Here is a 16,866-nt window from a genome sequence, read left to right as displayed (position 1 = left end):
AGCAATCATCGATTGGTGTTCAATCCCTGCCACTGTCTGTAAGTAGTTTGTGGAAGCTCCATATAACTGCGTGGGCATTCTCCGGCTTCTTCCCACATTCCAAAGCCATACAGTGAGAGTTGGTAAGTTGTGGGCATGCTATGTTGATGCTAGGAAGCATAGCAGACTGCCCCAGCACAATCCTCGGACTATAACACAAATGATTCTGGAAATACTGGAAAACCAGAGTAGCACACACAAAATGCTGGAGGAACTCAGCAGGTCAGAGAGCAACTATGAAAAGAAATAAACAGTTGACATTTCAGGCCAAGACTCTTCTCTCTGTTGGTTACTGATGTAAACAACACACTTCATTGTATGTTTTGATGTACCATTTGACAAGTAAAGTTAATGTTTAAATCTTTAATCTTTAGTTAAGAGTTAACACCAAGATATATAATGAACTAAACATCAGGCAGAACTCTTTAATGCTCTTTACTGGGGACTGGTGGGGGGGGGGGGGGGTGTCTCACTTTCCCACACTCTTTTCCTAGTCTGTACTAAAATGTGGTTAATATCTGCGGAGCTTTCACCAAATATCAGGATTTCTTTTTTTCCATTCCCATCAGGCTCCCCTCTTACTGTTCTCCTCACTAGCCTATTTCTTCCCTCTGCTGTGTCCCCTACTTCTCTTTCTCCCATGGTCCACCATCCTCCTGCAGCCCTTTTACTTTTCCACCCATCACCTCCCAGCTTCTCACCATTCCGTCTCCCCTACCCACCTACCTTTCCTCTATACTGGCTTCACACCTATCCCATTCTGGCTTGTACTTCTTCCCCCACCTCATCTTCTTATTCTGGCTTCTGTCCCTTTCCTTTCCGATACTGATGAAAGGCTGCAGCCAGAAAGATCAGCTGTTTGTTCCTCCAGCATTTTGTATGGTCTCAATTTCCAGCATCTCTGTATAATCCAGCCTCTTGAGTATATTAAGAAATATATTAAGGTGGAAAGATGGGAATAGATATAATGTACATTCAAAGATGTGGGAAACAGCACTCAGAGATTAAATCAATTTACAGGGATAGAGGGATCAAAGGTTTATTTTGAGAGTAGGGAAAACAATTGAAATAAAGGGGCAGAGTATCTGAGGCAAGAGAACTGAATGAAGTTGTGTAGTCAGCTGTTTAATGAAAATAGAATAAACAGATCAGCAAATGGGCTTCAAAAATGGAAAGGCAATGGGGAGAGAGGAGAGGAAGATTACAGTACCAACCAAGTGCAATGGAAGACTGCAACAGAAGGCTGGGTGAGAGAATGAAGCAGCATGGGCATCTAGCAAGTTGGGTCTCCGTCTTATTGAAGTTCATGAGCCTAGCACCTTCTGTTGCACGTTGATAGAGAAAACAGGGAACGGACATGTATGCAAGAGACTGAGGCTTAGTATGAACAGAAGATTGATTAGCTACATTCAGCACTCCCGTTTTTCCAGTGGATTGTAGAACAGCATTCAGTGGCCACTTAATTAGGTACAGGAATGGAACCTAGTGTGCTCTTCTGCTATCGCAGCCCATCTGCTTCAAGTTTTGACCTGCTGTGCATACAAGAGATGCTCTTCTGCACACCACTGGTCTTAAGTTTCTTCATCAACCCATCTTCCCATTCTCCACTGATCTCTCATTAACAAGGCATTTTCGTCCACAGAATTGCTGTTCACCAGCTGTTTTTTTTGGGGGGTGGGTTTTACACCATTTTCTGAAAACACTAGAGAGCTTTGTGCATGAAAATCCCAGGAGATCAGCAGTTTCTGAGATACTCAAACCACCCTGTCTGGCACCAACAACCATTCCATAGTCAAAGTCACTTGGATCACATTTCTTCCCCAATCTGATGTTTGGTCTGAACAGCAACTGAACCTCATGACCATGTCTGCATGCTTTTAAGCATTAAGTTGTTGCCACAATTGGCTGATGAGATACTTGCTTTAACAAGCCGTTACACAGGTGTACCTAATAGAGTGGCCACTGAGTGTGGACTTTAAGATTTATTGATAGTGTATATTGTCTCTTTGAGCAGCTGTGATGTAATCCATGATCAATAGGTCGACTGGACCTGCCTTTATTGTAAAGAGAAATTTTACTGCAACAAAAAACTGGATATATCATTACCAGTGAAAACTGAAACTTAAATACAGTTTTGTGCAGAGATTTAACACAATAGCAAAACTATCTGCAAAATGTATCAGTAGGCATTTACAGAAGGAAATTCAATCACATCATGACAAAGGACATGGTTGATATTTTCGTGAAAGTGCAATTGTTTTACAGATTATATATTCAGGTACAATTGTCCCTGGATTCACATCTCATTTCTGATACTTCTATCAAGCTGAAATGAAAGCAAAAACCCTCAAACTCAGGCTTAACTAATCAACTACTGATTATCTCTAAATTGTCATAGGTTTTGAAAGGTGAAGCACTATGTTTAGGATCTTTAATAGGTTAATTACAGGAAATGTACTTTTGTTTGCTAAAGCTGTAATGAAGTAAGATTATCATCTATGGCATAATAATAGATGGCAAGAAGTTCAAATAAGATACACTTATTTTCTAAGCAACTGCAAATTAGTAACATTGTAATGATTAATTCATGCATCTAATAACATATTTATATATTTATATTATATTCATGAGCTCAAGGGTATTTTTAAAGTAATACAGCAAACTACTGTAAAAGTGGCCTTCAGCGATAAAATATAGTGTCTTTGCTAAATTATTAACATTAACCAACATTAGTCATGGAGAAAAAAATTGGTAAATAAGCTTTGCAATTTAATCAAAAATGCTGAACGTTTTCAGCAAAATGTGTCATGACATGTTTTTCAAAATATTGCTGGTCACAATCTGGGGCGAACTGCTCACTGCACATGGGACACACCTTCCAGTGGCTGTCAACGTGCTCTTCAAACTTGCTCTGATCATAACTCGGGGGAAACACCAGGTCACAAAGTGGACACTTCTTGTGAAGGACGATGCTGCAAAGATTTAAAAAAAGTATATCCGATTAAAGAATTACTTTGTAACTACTTCATTTATGAGTTAAAAAGCTACATGGAGAATGGATTTCAGTGAATGCTTAAAAAAACTTGCCTTGAATTAAAGCAGAAGTGAGCACCTTGCTCACGTAGAATGAAACTTGGAGTATCAGAAGTGTCGAGTGGTGAAACAGTGTCATCATCGTCCTGTCAAAAGAAACAAAGTTTCATATCATATATATGAAAATATGAGGGGCTATTGAGTACTTCTACGCAACGGAACTGTGCAGGCAAGCAGCATTCGTCATCAGGGACCTCCACTACCTGAGTCATGCACTCTTCTCGTTACTGCCAGCAGGGTCTCACACCACCAGGTTCAGGAACAGATATCACACCTCAACCGTCAGGCTCCTGAACCAGTGGGGATAACATCACACAACTTTATTTGTCCCATCACTGAACTGTTCCCACAAACAGTGGACTCATCATCTCATGTCCACAATATTTATTGCTTTTTTATTTATTATTACTTTTCCCCTTTGTATTTGCAGTTTGTTGTCTTTTGCACATCAGTTGCTTGTCCGACATATTGGGTGCAGTCTTTCATTCATTCTAAGATTTATCAAGTATGCTCGCAAGGAAAACTAATCTGAGGGTTGAATATGGCGACATACATGCACTTTGATAATAAATTTACTTTGAACTTTAATTAACTATAGTATAACTGATATGGAAGTGCATACATGACAGGGGAGAGCAAAACTGTAGTATTTGGTCAGTGCAAAGCAAATCTCTCTATAGCACCAAAATACTGCACTTCAAAGCATAAATGCCAAGTAATAACTTAAGTGCTCATATCTAAAAATTATGGTGTTCTATCATAATAAATGACAAATACTTAACTATACAGCAGATTATTGACTCACTTTCAAGGATTCTACATCTCATGTTCTTAATATTATCCATTATTGATTTTTTAAATATTCACTGTCTTCTTCTGTACTATGGTTGTCTTTTTTTAATGTGTAGTTGATCATCCATTCTATTGTATTTTTTGTATCTACTGTGAATGCCCACAAGAAAATGAATCTCAGGGTAGTATATTGTAACATATACAAACTTCAATAATAAATTTACTTTGAACTTTGAGATTGTGGTTATGGATTTATTCATAAATTCATTTGAATATAGACTCAAAATAGCAACTCAGATATAATTGCATATAGTTATTTCCAAGTCTGAAATCAGTTTTCAGCAGCTATGTCAACTACATATATACCTAAATAAACATGAAGATCTGAATTACACAGACAAAATCTTCTCATAATATTTAATGGCAAGAACATTACGTAAAACCCTCAATCATCAACATACTTGCAACTTTCAATGTGCCCAGTATATGAACTAAACCATATACATAAACAGAACAGTATACATAGAGAAAATATACTGTATATTACATACAGCAAATAATACTAAATTTGAAAAGCTTGGTGGTAGAAATTCATTCTGGTTATTATGAGCTAAACATATGATTACAGTAGCATATGCACCTTGTGCTCCAGTTCAGAAATTCAGTTTCAATTACCTCAACTGTACTGCAGTATCTGATGTTCATCAGGCAACCATATGTGTACCAACAAGTGTTTCCAGGTTGCTGGTAACATATATTTCTACCATTCTTATATCGATACAACATGTTTAGAAACATTGTTATATCAGAATTCAATGTTTCAGCACAGATGGAAAGATTTCCACCATAAATGTGTAATTTCCAAGTCTACAAAATTATTTTATTTCTATTTTACCTCCATAATGATCCTAATCTAGCAGTAGTCATAATACATCCTGGTGGTCTATTCACAGTACACCTCTTTCTATCTGTTTATCTCAGCAGATTTGCAACCTGGTATATTTTTGGTGAAGTATATTACTTACTATTTTATCTGATACCCAGACTGGCAAATTACTAATACCACTAATTCGTGATCTGGAGCAAATTAGCACCAGTCATACAATCTCTTGTCCAGTGATACGGCTGAGTAAGGTGTTACATGTAGTAAATATTAATGTAGCTGTTTGCAAAATACTAGCAACAAAGCAGCAACTAAACTTGTAGAAACTCCGATTAATCTATATTTTGATAGTCTGACAAGGATATTAATCACAAAGTCATCTGGTTGAGACTCACAGGTGTGAACTGGTGTTCTACAACTCCGAGAAACAACATGATATGATTTTTACATAAATCACACAACACATAAATTTTAATTGCAAATTAAATATAATTTATTTCACAGAAACAGACCATTTTATGGTAATACTTAGTTCCACATGAACCTTCATCTTGCACACTCTTTTGCTCTTTTGGATTCATTTAGTTTTTCTTTAAGTGCATTTATAGTATTTGTCTCAGCTGCTTCATGTACAGAATCAGGTTTAATTATCGCTGGCATATGTCATGAAATTTGTCGTTTTGCAGCAGTTCAGTGCAATACATTTTAATAAAAAACTATAAATTACAATATACGAAAAAGATTAAATTAAATAAGTAGTGTAAAAAGTGGAATAAAAGTAGTGAGGCAGTATTCAAGGATTCATTGGCCGTTCAGAAATCTGATGGCAGAGGGGAAGAAGCTGTCATCAAATTTGTTTTTTTAGCAGTAGCAGTACATTGCACTACATAGTAATAAAAAACTAAATTATAATAAGTATATAAAAAAATTAAATAAGTAGTACTAAAAGAGAGGGGGGAAGATACTAATGTGTTCATGGTTTCCTTATCCATCAACAAATGTGATGGCGGCAGGGAAGAAGCTGTTCCTAAAACATTGAGAGTGTGTCTTCTGGCTCCTATCCCTCCTCCCTGATGATAGCAATGAAAAGAAGACATGGCCTGAGTGATGGGGTGTACTTAATGATGGATACTACCTTTTGAAGGTGTCCTGCATGCTGGTGAGGCAAGTGCCCATATGATGGAGTTGGCAGAGATTACAATTTACTGCAGTTTTTTCTGATCCTAAGTTCCCTGTCTTTGAGTATCTGACATTCCTATCCTGGGAAAGCCTTCCCTCTCTATGCTTTGTATAATTTTCTACACATCTGTCAGGTCCTCCCTCAGCCTCCATCATTCCAGAGCAAACAATGTAAATTTGTCCACTCCCCTAGCTTAGATACTTTAATCCAGGCAGCATTCTGGTATATCTCTTCTGATTACCTCCATTAGTCAGGGCCAACCACACATGTTATGTCCCAGCTGTCTATGTAGGGTAGGGCAGTATGATATGGGGAGCAAGCTGGTTGCCCATGTGCAGGATCTCTCTCTCCACACAGCTGATGAATCCAAAGGAACTGCAAAGACAAGATACTGTTTGGCATCAGTGATGTCGCAGGAGCTACCAGTGAACTCAACATAGGGACTCCAGCTCCAGAATTTTCCTCGGGGTTTAACTCCCGAAGCCTTCTCTGAGTGCATATAGTCACAAGGCAGCAGAAATTTAAGTGATTTTCTTTCTCCTAGATGAGCTGCCATCCACAGCTGATAAGTCCCATATGCCTGAAACAACTCGTTTTAAGGTGCCAGTAACCAACTTTGCCCCCTCTTCTGGCAGTAGAAAGGATTCCACTGGGCTTCGTAGCTGAGCCACACAGGAGCTGGACTTGGCTGTCAGAGGCTATTTGAGATATATGCCACTGGGAGCATTTAATAGGTAGCTTATCCCAACTACCACCCTCCTGGCTCTAACAACCCGCAGGAACTATATCTCTTATATACCTTTATAAAGCATCATAATCCTTCCTGTAATGGGGTGACAAGAATTGAAGACAATACTCCAAGTGCTGCTAATCAAAGGTCTAGATTGTTGCAACATGCCTTATATACTACATGATGAAGAGCAAAGGATTCTGTGTTTTATTACTAAATGTCAAATTCCTCCAACATGTTCAAATTGCACAACCCTGTTTTCAAAAGAGCAGACTTGTGTGAATCATGTATCAACGATCATTGTTTAAAATTTGCTGAGTGACTGAAATGAAATTACTGTCAAAGATGAAGTCAACTATACTTACGACACTTTTTAAAGTAAAATAATTGACCTTAGAACTAAACCAAAATCACGAGAAAGTCTGCAGATGCTGGAAATCCAAAGCAACATACACAAAATGATGGAGGAACTCAGCAGGTCAGGCAGCATCTACGGAGATTAATAAACAGTCAAAGTTTTGGGCTGAGACCCTTGTTCAGGGCTGTAAAGGAAGGGGGGAAATGCCCAAATAAAGGTGATGGAAGAGCTGGAGGCCAGCTTGAAGATGATAGGGGAAGCCAGGTGGGCGGAAGAGGTAAAGGCCGGAGAGGAAGGAATCTGATAGGATAGGAGACTGGAGCATAGGAGAAAGGGAAGAAAGGGATGCAGAGGGAAGTGATAGGCAGATGAGAAGAGGTAAAAGGCCAGAGTGGGGGATAGAAATAGGTTTTTTTAAAAAACCAGATTATTTTTAGCCATCAGGTTGGAAGCTACCTAGAAGGAATACACAGGTGCTGCTCCTGCACCCCGAGGGTGGCTTCATCTTGACACACCATGGACCGACATGTCTGAACAGGAATGGGAATCAGAATTAAAATGTTTGGCCATCAGGAAGTCCCACTTGTGGCGGATTGAGCAGAGGTGCTCAATGAAGTCCTCTGCCAATTTATGACGGGTCTCATCAATGTAGAGGAGGCTGCATTTGGGATGACCCCAGCAGATTCACAGGTGAAGTGTTGCCTCACCTTGAAGTGCTATTTGGGGCCCTGAGTGAAGGTGAGAAAGGAGTGAATGGGCCAGGAGGGAGATTAGTGGGGGCGGTCAAATAAACAAGGAAGTCATGGAGGGAGCAAACCCTGTGGAAAGCTGGGGTGGAGGTGGCAGATAGAAGCTTTTCTACTTTCTCCCAACAGAAAAAAAATGGAGCATGAAATTCACTGGGACTGGAAAACATGGGTTAATGATTAGATAGGGTCTCCAATTAATAATTGACTCACGTCATTCTATATACACACGACTGACAGGATTTTAACATGCTATACTACTGCTTGGTATGAAAACTGCGGTGTCAGACAGGAAGGCTCTAAAACAGGAAGTCAAAACTGCCCAATGCATTACTGGCACCAGCCTACCTGCCATCAAGGGCATATATACGGAAAGATGCCAGAAAAGGGCCAGTAACATTATGAAGGATCTTACACAACCTGTTGACGGACAGTTTGCCCCACTCCCATCCGAGAGGAGGCTATGTAGCATCCATACCAGGACTACCAGACTCAAAAACCATCATCTTCCAAACCATCACCTCCACCCACTAACCTCACCACTATTTTATTATTTCCCATTAGTCATCTTATGTTGAACCTAGCGTCACTTTATGGACATAAAATGAACCCACACACTTATGCATTTTAATTTATTATGTGTTTTTTCTATTATTATTGTGTTCTTTATCTTTTGTGTGTTTTTTGCACTGCATCAGATCCAGAGTAACAATCATTTTTGTTCCCCTTATACTCATGTACAAGAAATTACATTAAACGATCTTGAATCCTCATTTGTTAAAGGATACAGCCAGTGATATTAAACCTGATTTTGTAACTGGCCCTTCTGGTCCAAGAAGCCCTTGCCTCCCAATTCCACCCATGTGCCTAATTAACTTACTAACTTGTACACCTTTAGACTGTGGGAGGAAACCGGAGCACCCAGAGGAAACCCAGGCAGTCGCAAGGGGAATGTACAAACTCCTTACAGAGAGCAGTGGAATTTAAGCTAGCGCTATTCTTACCCTTACAATTGCGAGTGTTCCATTTCAGTTCAGATCACACTGATCCCAGAATAATTTTTAAAAATACTTTAAAAATTGCTTTCTAATCATTCAATAGCTTTCAAAGAATATGGAAAGTATAAGAATTCTTGTTAGCTAATTTATTGCCAAGTATCTTTTTCCTCGGTTATACTATAATACACCATAATGTACAAAAGACTGCCAGTTTACGTGGTGCTTTAGAGGACTTTGCCAAGGAAGATACCAACCAAGATACAACAAATGACCCAGGCAGCATAGCAGACTAGCAATCATTAATACTAACTACAGAGATATTCCCACATCCCTAATTAATCTAACAATCTGAATTTTGATTTTATATTTCAATTTTGCAAAGAATATCAAAGATATTCACATCTGCTATCTTCACAGAGATCCAGCCCCACTTCCTGCAAATGCTCACCTCAAAAGAACATAACTTATAAAATAATGAAGTAAATTTAATCTCATCTGATTACAACTGAAGTGACTGCCATTTGGAGAGGTGAAAACAAATTTGTTCAATCTGGATTCTAGATTCAGTCCTTGTGTGTATCCACATAATCTTTGAAATATTTAAATAAAATTAGGCATTAATCCATGAATCATAAAGCAAAAATACAAAACAGCAGATTCATCAAACATCCACTGACTTTCTAACGATCTTCTTTAAAATTTAAGTGGCCCTTAAGAATCTCAGCCTTAGCATTATGCTAGCAATTACATGTGGGGCAAAAGGTGCAGATTTAAATCCCATTCCACAAATTTGTGCTCAGAGTTTATGTTAAAGATTAGGGGAGTGCAGAAAGAACTGCCTTTTGGGTGAGACATTAAATTGAGCACAGCTCTATGCTTTAAATCTTATGGGATGATATGAAGGTGATCTCCTGGCATCTCTACCAATACTAATTGCCCCCCAAACATTAAGATCACAGATGCATGTACTTTATTTTACTGCTGTTTATAGGGCACTGTAATCAAAAAGGCATCATGTTTCATAAATTACCAAAGTTTAAACCACAAAAGTATTTAGTGAATACTTAGAATCCACAAGTTGCGAAAGGCATTACATAAATCAATACGTAAAAGCCAGTTTCCTCGTGAGGCTACGTTTAGGATATCCTGTTACACACCACTATGCAACATCATGTAATCAGTCACATTACTCATCATTTGACTGATCCAAAAGTAGAAAAAACATCTTCCCATTTAAAACAGAATTTTGAAAGTGACCATCTCTATGTCATAGACAACTTGTAATGATAGATACACAGAATAAAAAAAATACATTTAAATGGTTTTATTAAGAATAAAATGATAGAATTAATGAAAATAAAGAAAACAAGTTTTAATATATTAATATTTTGGATATGGGAGTATGGGAGAGAGGAAAAATAATTCAACTGGCTACTTTCTTACTTCCTCTGAAAACAACATGTGATGAAGAGTTTTTCCAAAGAGTAAGATCTTTTCTCTCTGGCACTTTGGGCAGCAGACTATTGCACTGCCCCGATCAATAACAATAAAGTGTCAAAATCAGCAGCATACAAGTATATAATTATCTAAACGATGTCTTTCTTCCATTTTAATAGTGAGGAAGTGTTGCATTGTTGGAGGAGTCATGCTATGAACAAGATACTAAACCTTTCTGGATAGTAAGATTCTATACCATAATGTGAAGATAACTCCAATGCCATTATTTGTCTCCTAACCAACTTCTCTAAAATTGTGCTGTTATCAAGAGATTATTGGGCACAAATTGGTTCTCATGCTTCTTGCATTAAGACTAATTTCATAAACTGTGATTGTGATTTCAAATTCCCTTAAGTTGTGACTGGAATAGTATGTAGATTAGCTTTATTCATCACATGTACATCAAAATATACAGTGAAATGTGTCATTTGTGTCAAATTAAATCAGCCAAGAATATGCTGGGAAACTTACGACTGTCGCCACACTTCTGGCAACAACTCACTAACCCTAAACATATGTCTTTGGAATGTGGGAGGAATCTGAGCACCCAGAGGAAACCCACATGGTCACGGGCTGAATGTGCAAACTCCTTAGAAGCAGTGGCAGGAACTGAACCCCAATTGTTGATCACTGGCTGGCACTGTAAAGCAATAGCGCAATAAACATTAGTCTTAATATTTTTATACTATTCAGTGCCACAAATCCTTAGTCACTCATTTTTGCAATTAAAGAATAAAGGTTTTTAAAAGGAGAAGGCTTTACTTAATGAGGTGATAGAAGACAGACCAAATGATTGTATGATCTGGCACACTGGGCGCCTCACTGATCCAAACAAAAAGAATAATGCAGCCAGAGAACCATATTACTGAATAGGGAAAACAACATTCCACACAGAAAAAACTCTTTAGAAAACAGGAAAGCTGTCAATTTTAATTCTGCAAAATCTGTCAATCATTATCTCCACAAGAAAAAACACTGTTCGGCTTTGCACTATGCTTGCCAGCGGTCAGTTCTGAGTGATCTGTATATCCATGTAATGTTAGCCAAGCGTGTCACACATGTCACAGTGCAGTCAGATGTATCAGCTAAATTGCCCAGTTGGGCTGCTCCTCTCATCAGTTCTGTCAGCAGCGCTCTCATTTCTTGAACACTAACAGTGCATAAATAGCTGCAGCAGGCACTGATGAGGATCACAATGCTGATGGACAGCGAGGTCGGCCTCAAAGCACCCATCAACAGTCAATGAGATGCTGCATCACTGGAGGATGTGTCCAAATCGGCTTGCAATTTGAGTAAACATCTGCCGTAAAACCCATGTATGGATCACATGGACCAATCAGCAGATGTGAACAGAACAAATAAATTAGTGACAACTAGAAAATACTTAAACATTGTAGGTGAATTTATACTATATGCTCATGGAACCTTTTGTGACATTATTGTTTGCAAAGTGATGACAGTCTGCAAACATGTTTATTATTCATTTTTTTAATCACTGAGGATTGAACAGATCCCAGAAATGAGCTTGCTTATTGACAATTATATTTTAAACAACACTACCCACCTTCTCCTTTGCTCAACTCATGCAATACCCCACATCAATCCCACTCCACACCCCTTAGCATAATTCTGTACAACTGGTTGAATTCAATGCTGCAGTAAAATTGTATTAAATTATAATACATTAAATATCTTGCCTTAGATATTTTTAAAGTAAATGCTTATGATGCTATGCTGTCTATGTATTTACATTTTAGCATCTGGAAGTAGATCGCTGTATGAGTGCAACCATGCATACGGAGATCCCCCTCCTGGGCAAGGGAATTAGTGCCTCAGCATCAGAACGGAGTACTAACTAAATGAAAAACATAACAAGATTTGCTAGTGCAGGCTTCTGTCTACTCTTGAAAATGAATTCAATTTTATTGGATCAAGACAAGATGGTTATCCTGAAAGGAGATGTTCTCTTCTGCTATCTTCCCATGCAATAACACAGGTCAAATAGCAATCTCAGAAGAAAACATTTCACCAAATTCATTCACAGATTCTCTTGCCTTCTCTTCTAAGAGAAACTATTAGTTAAATGATTACTGCAAAATTACAAAAATGAAAGTGAAATGTAGAAATGCAAAATTCCAGGCATCTTCAAATAAATGACACCACAACTAAGATTACAGTGAAAATTAAATAACACTCCAAACCATACTACAGCAGTTAATTTCTAACAATTGGAGATTTCATATTCACTCTATAAGGAAAACTGAGCATTTTGCTTGAAAGCAGCACAGCAGTTCTAAAATATCTCAACTAAATTCAGTGATCAGCTTTTACAGAATACTTCAAATAAAAATCTCAGTCAGCTGTTCGTTCAGTACCATGTTCAACAATACTGGCAATGTGATGCAGGTTGTAGTTGGCCCAGTTTTAAGTGCAAGTCAAGCATACTTGCATTATAATCACTAGAATGGTTGAGCTGGATGGCAGAAAGGTAGAACTGATTCTGGTCATCACACGTACAGGATTTGATATCACATCATTGGCTAACATTGCTGATGTGCTAGCATTTAGGTAAGGAGGCAGAGGACCACAATGGAGATCACTATTAAGCTATTTTAGAAATTCTATGAATTGACAAAATAGCATACAATTACTAATTACGAAGTAAACTTAAATTAGACAAGGAAGGACTGTATTTGGAGATGGCCTGGTCAACCATATTGAGAAAGGTTAGTGCACTTTGATGACTAGCTCAACTGGCAACATTTCTGATTTTGATTAGGCTATTTATTACTGAAGTACAAGTGAAAATGTATTAGGGCAGTACAGAGGAGGAGTTGCAGGAAATATAGATATTAATTTGTTCATCTGAATTTGTAAGTTAAGCACATAGAATTTTCAACGATAAATTTTCACAACTACTTGATTTTTTAATCCACTACAATAAGAGCTTGCATATCAGAATTTTCAGGAGTTTTGCTGTTAATGCATCAACTGATCATCCACAAAAGACTTTTAGTTGCAAAGCACCCTGCACAAGCACTGAAAATTTCAAAGAATGTTAAGTACTTATTTGAATTGCAATCACCATTAATAAACTGTGATGAAGCTGCTAAGAGCTTACAAACAGTAATATGATTAATACCATGTTTTACTTTAAAATAATTCTGGATGAAGGATAAGTATAGGGGAAGAACTCTGCTTGCCCCTTCTTTAAAATAGTGTCATGGGATTTTTCACTTTCCAAGGGAAATTTGTCTACATGCAGAGCTCCTCATACAGTACAAATTCTTTCAGCACTACATTAGTGTGTTAGCTTTTGACATTGTTCTTTAATCTCTAGTGCAGAACTTGAAATGACAACATTTGACTTAGTGGCAAGACTCCTACCGCAAAGCTACCATTACAGCTGCCTTCAGAAAATAAACACTGAAGAGCTTCCTGACATTGGGGTAATTTAAGACTGGCCTGTAGCAATAAAAGTGTAATTTCTACTCGACTGTGTTCTGCCTCATTTATCAAGAAAAGTATACCTCAAGTAGCAATGAGATGCTCCCTGTTGAAACCTGTAGTTAAACCCAGTCATTTCCAGAATAAGCAGCCAGTTGTTTCTGATTTCAAGCAGATAACAATTTTCTTAAGCAACAAGCTGCTGCTATTCCAGATAAAAGGTCAAATCACAATATCATACAACAATTCATAAACGAGTACACACACCTTCATGTTTTCATTCAAGCAGTATGTGAGACTAAGGAACAATTCTGAGATTGCGATTTATAGGATTTTTGAAAATGATTGATAAGAAAGGGAAAGGCAATTTTTTCATGATTAAGGGAACCTGGAACAAGAAAGCACAACCTTAGAATTCAGACAACACTACAATAAATATGACTATTTAATAAAGTCAGGTATTGCTGCTTATGCCAGTTAAAGGACTGTCATTTTTATCATTGATAGGGATCATAGACATGGGCAGAATAGAAAAAGTGCTTTAAGTTACAAAAAGGTGACATTTTGGCCTAAAAAGAGAAATTTCAGACCACATACTTTTTTTTAATATCTATTCATTTCATGAATCTATTTATCTAGATATTTTGGTAATTCTAAAAAGGACCTGAACACTGAATTAATGTTGCCAGAGAGTCAGGTCCAGAGAATGAGCCAAATGCCCATTATTAGTAGTGGAGTACTTATGAAAAACAGGAAATTCATACAAAACCCCAAATGCTTGAGATTTTATTAAAGACATGTTTTTTAAAAAACACTATTATTTCCTCTCAGAAAAAGCTATCTAATAAGCAAAACACACCAATATACTACAGCCATTAAACAGAAGCTTGCAATATTTCCCTTGACAGTTCTGACTTACTCTCTTAGCAATCTAAAGCAGCCGATAAAAAATATGTAATCAAAAGTGACTTGCATAAAAATAGCATCAATGGGCAATACGTTGGAATATGTAACATGCTCTTTACAAAAAGAAAGGTATGTACTCAGTGTGAACAAGTTAGATTCAGAATGAAAGACAAAGAACAGCAGATGCTGGAAATCTGACAAAAACAACAGTTAAAACAGGGAATACTCAGTTCATATCTCACGTATTTTAATTTTCCATCAGAACCTATCAGATCAATAACATATCTATAAAATTGCCATACGAGATATGATTTCATACCATAATCTCTGTGAGCTCTTGTGCTTTCATCTTTAATCTGATTTTTTTTAACTTCTGCCATTGATTACTTATTCACAAGTACTATTTTCTGACCTAGAGAAGATCACCATTTCAGTCACTATGTTCTTTCCCAGTTTTGTATTATGAAAATAGTTGTACAGATATGGGGACTATCAAGTGGGTCAGAGCTCATTTTGAGTGTCACAGCCTCAAAAACAGCTCATTATTGCATTGTACAATCATCCAACATTTAACTTTCTGCAGACGTAAATATACACATGAAAATAAACTGGCATGGTGAAGAGTGCAGGGAAGAGAAATGTAATAGTGAATCAAAGACTATCAATGGTATGACACTGTAGTTTTGCATACTTAAAATTACATTCATAAATTTACTCAACTTTGTAATGTTTATATAGATGATATGAAATAGCAGCAAATTTACAGGAGAGCCAATTTAATTACACAAAAGGAGGAACTGTTACATCAATGTAAAATATCTGTTTGGAATATCAATCTTCAATACAAGAAAATGCAAACACAGTTACTGCAGCAATATTAGTTTCAATTTAGCTGAAATAATGCTCCAAGATTCCTGACAAAATTCCATTATTCTTGTAGTATGTATGTTTATGTGAAGAATCTATTGAATCATACATAAATGACTAAAATCACTCTGCTTTTGAAAGATGATAATCTGACAAAAGTATATTTAAAATGGCCTATGAAACAAAGAAAACAACATAACCTCTCATTTCTAAAACATTAAGCCAGTTTCATGTTCTTTATAGGACTTGCAATTTTGTAAAACCTCTGACCCAAAGACAATCTGCTCATTGGAACACATTAGAATCCCTCTGTCTCATTACAAAAGCTGAGCTATGTCAGCAAATGAGCACAAGACACAAGCGCTCTTCCTCATGGGTTTGCAGAAGGGCAAAGAGGATCAAAGGCACTTAGATCAGAGTGAATACAGTGCTAATTAAACTGCAGCAGATGACGAAAAGAACTTGTCACATGTAGTACTTGCACTAAGGATGGTCATATTAGAAATGCAGAATGAGTACCATGGTAGGTAACATCGCTGAGTGCAAATTTCTATTCTTTCGATGTGCTGGGAAACTTGTGACAGTTTCTCTAATTATATGCAATAGCAGGCAGAGAAAGGACAAAAGTCAGGAAGGTGAAAATCATTCTCCTTTCCTCAGATGCTGAGCCCTGGATTTGAAATAGTTTCTGTCTGTACACTGCTCAACTTCAACAAAGGTTAATAGCAATTAAACGCAGCAAACTAGACCAAATGAGAAACAGGTCATGATACTCATTGTGAACAAAATTCCAAACAATGGAGCTCTGCTACTTGAAATTCACAAAGCACAAAAAATTGCCACCAGAAAATAAATTCACATTTTTCTTTTATCCAAACCCTCTAATACTAATCTTAAGTTACTATGCACCAATTACATAAAAATCAAAAAATTAAAATAAATTGTGACAAATGTTTAATTGGAAACTAACTGGAGACGTTGACTTTCATCCACAATAATAAGACGATAAGATATAGGAGCAGAATTAGGCCATTCCGCCTATTGAGTCTGGTCTGCAACTTGATCATAGCTGATCCATTTACCTCTCAACCCCATTCTGTTTTCTCCCTGTAACTTTTCACACCCTGATTGATCAAGAATCTATCAATCTCTGCCTTAAATACACCTAATCATCTGGCCTCCACAGCTGACTGTGGCAATTAATTCCACAGATTCAACACCCTCTGGCTAAAGATATTCCTCATCTCCATTTTAAATGGACATCCCTCTATTCTGAGGCTGTGTCTTCTGTTCCTAGACTCTCCCACAATAGGAAACATCCTCATCACAT

At 37.3% G+C, this 16,866-nt stretch overlaps 1 protein-coding gene across 1 annotated transcript in view; it reads right to left on the bottom strand.

Annotated features, from left to right (window-relative positions):
• Window positions 1–2,064: 2,064 nt before the first annotated feature.
• The window catches only part of tax1bp1b (Tax1 (human T-cell leukemia virus type I) binding protein 1b), a 111,387-nt gene continuing 96,585 nt past the window's right edge, over window positions 2,065–16,866 (bottom strand). The window contains exons 17-18 of the mRNA XM_073024466.1: window positions 3,127–3,218; window positions 2,065–3,011 (exon numbers count right to left, since the gene is read on the bottom strand). Of these exons, the coding sequence (XP_072880567.1) occupies window positions 2,813–3,011; window positions 3,127–3,218 (291 nt within the window). The 3' untranslated portion in view covers window positions 2,065–2,812. The remainder of the gene's footprint in view (window positions 3,012–3,126; window positions 3,219–16,866) is intronic.

This window comes from Hemitrygon akajei, chromosome 20 (genome assembly GCF_048418815.1).
Source record: "Hemitrygon akajei chromosome 20, sHemAka1.3, whole genome shotgun sequence".
NCBI classification, from domain to species: domain Eukaryota; kingdom Metazoa; phylum Chordata; class Chondrichthyes; order Myliobatiformes; family Dasyatidae; genus Hemitrygon; species Hemitrygon akajei.
The sequence above is the reverse complement of the archived record's forward strand: the minus strand, read 5'-3'. Positions and strand labels throughout refer to the sequence as shown.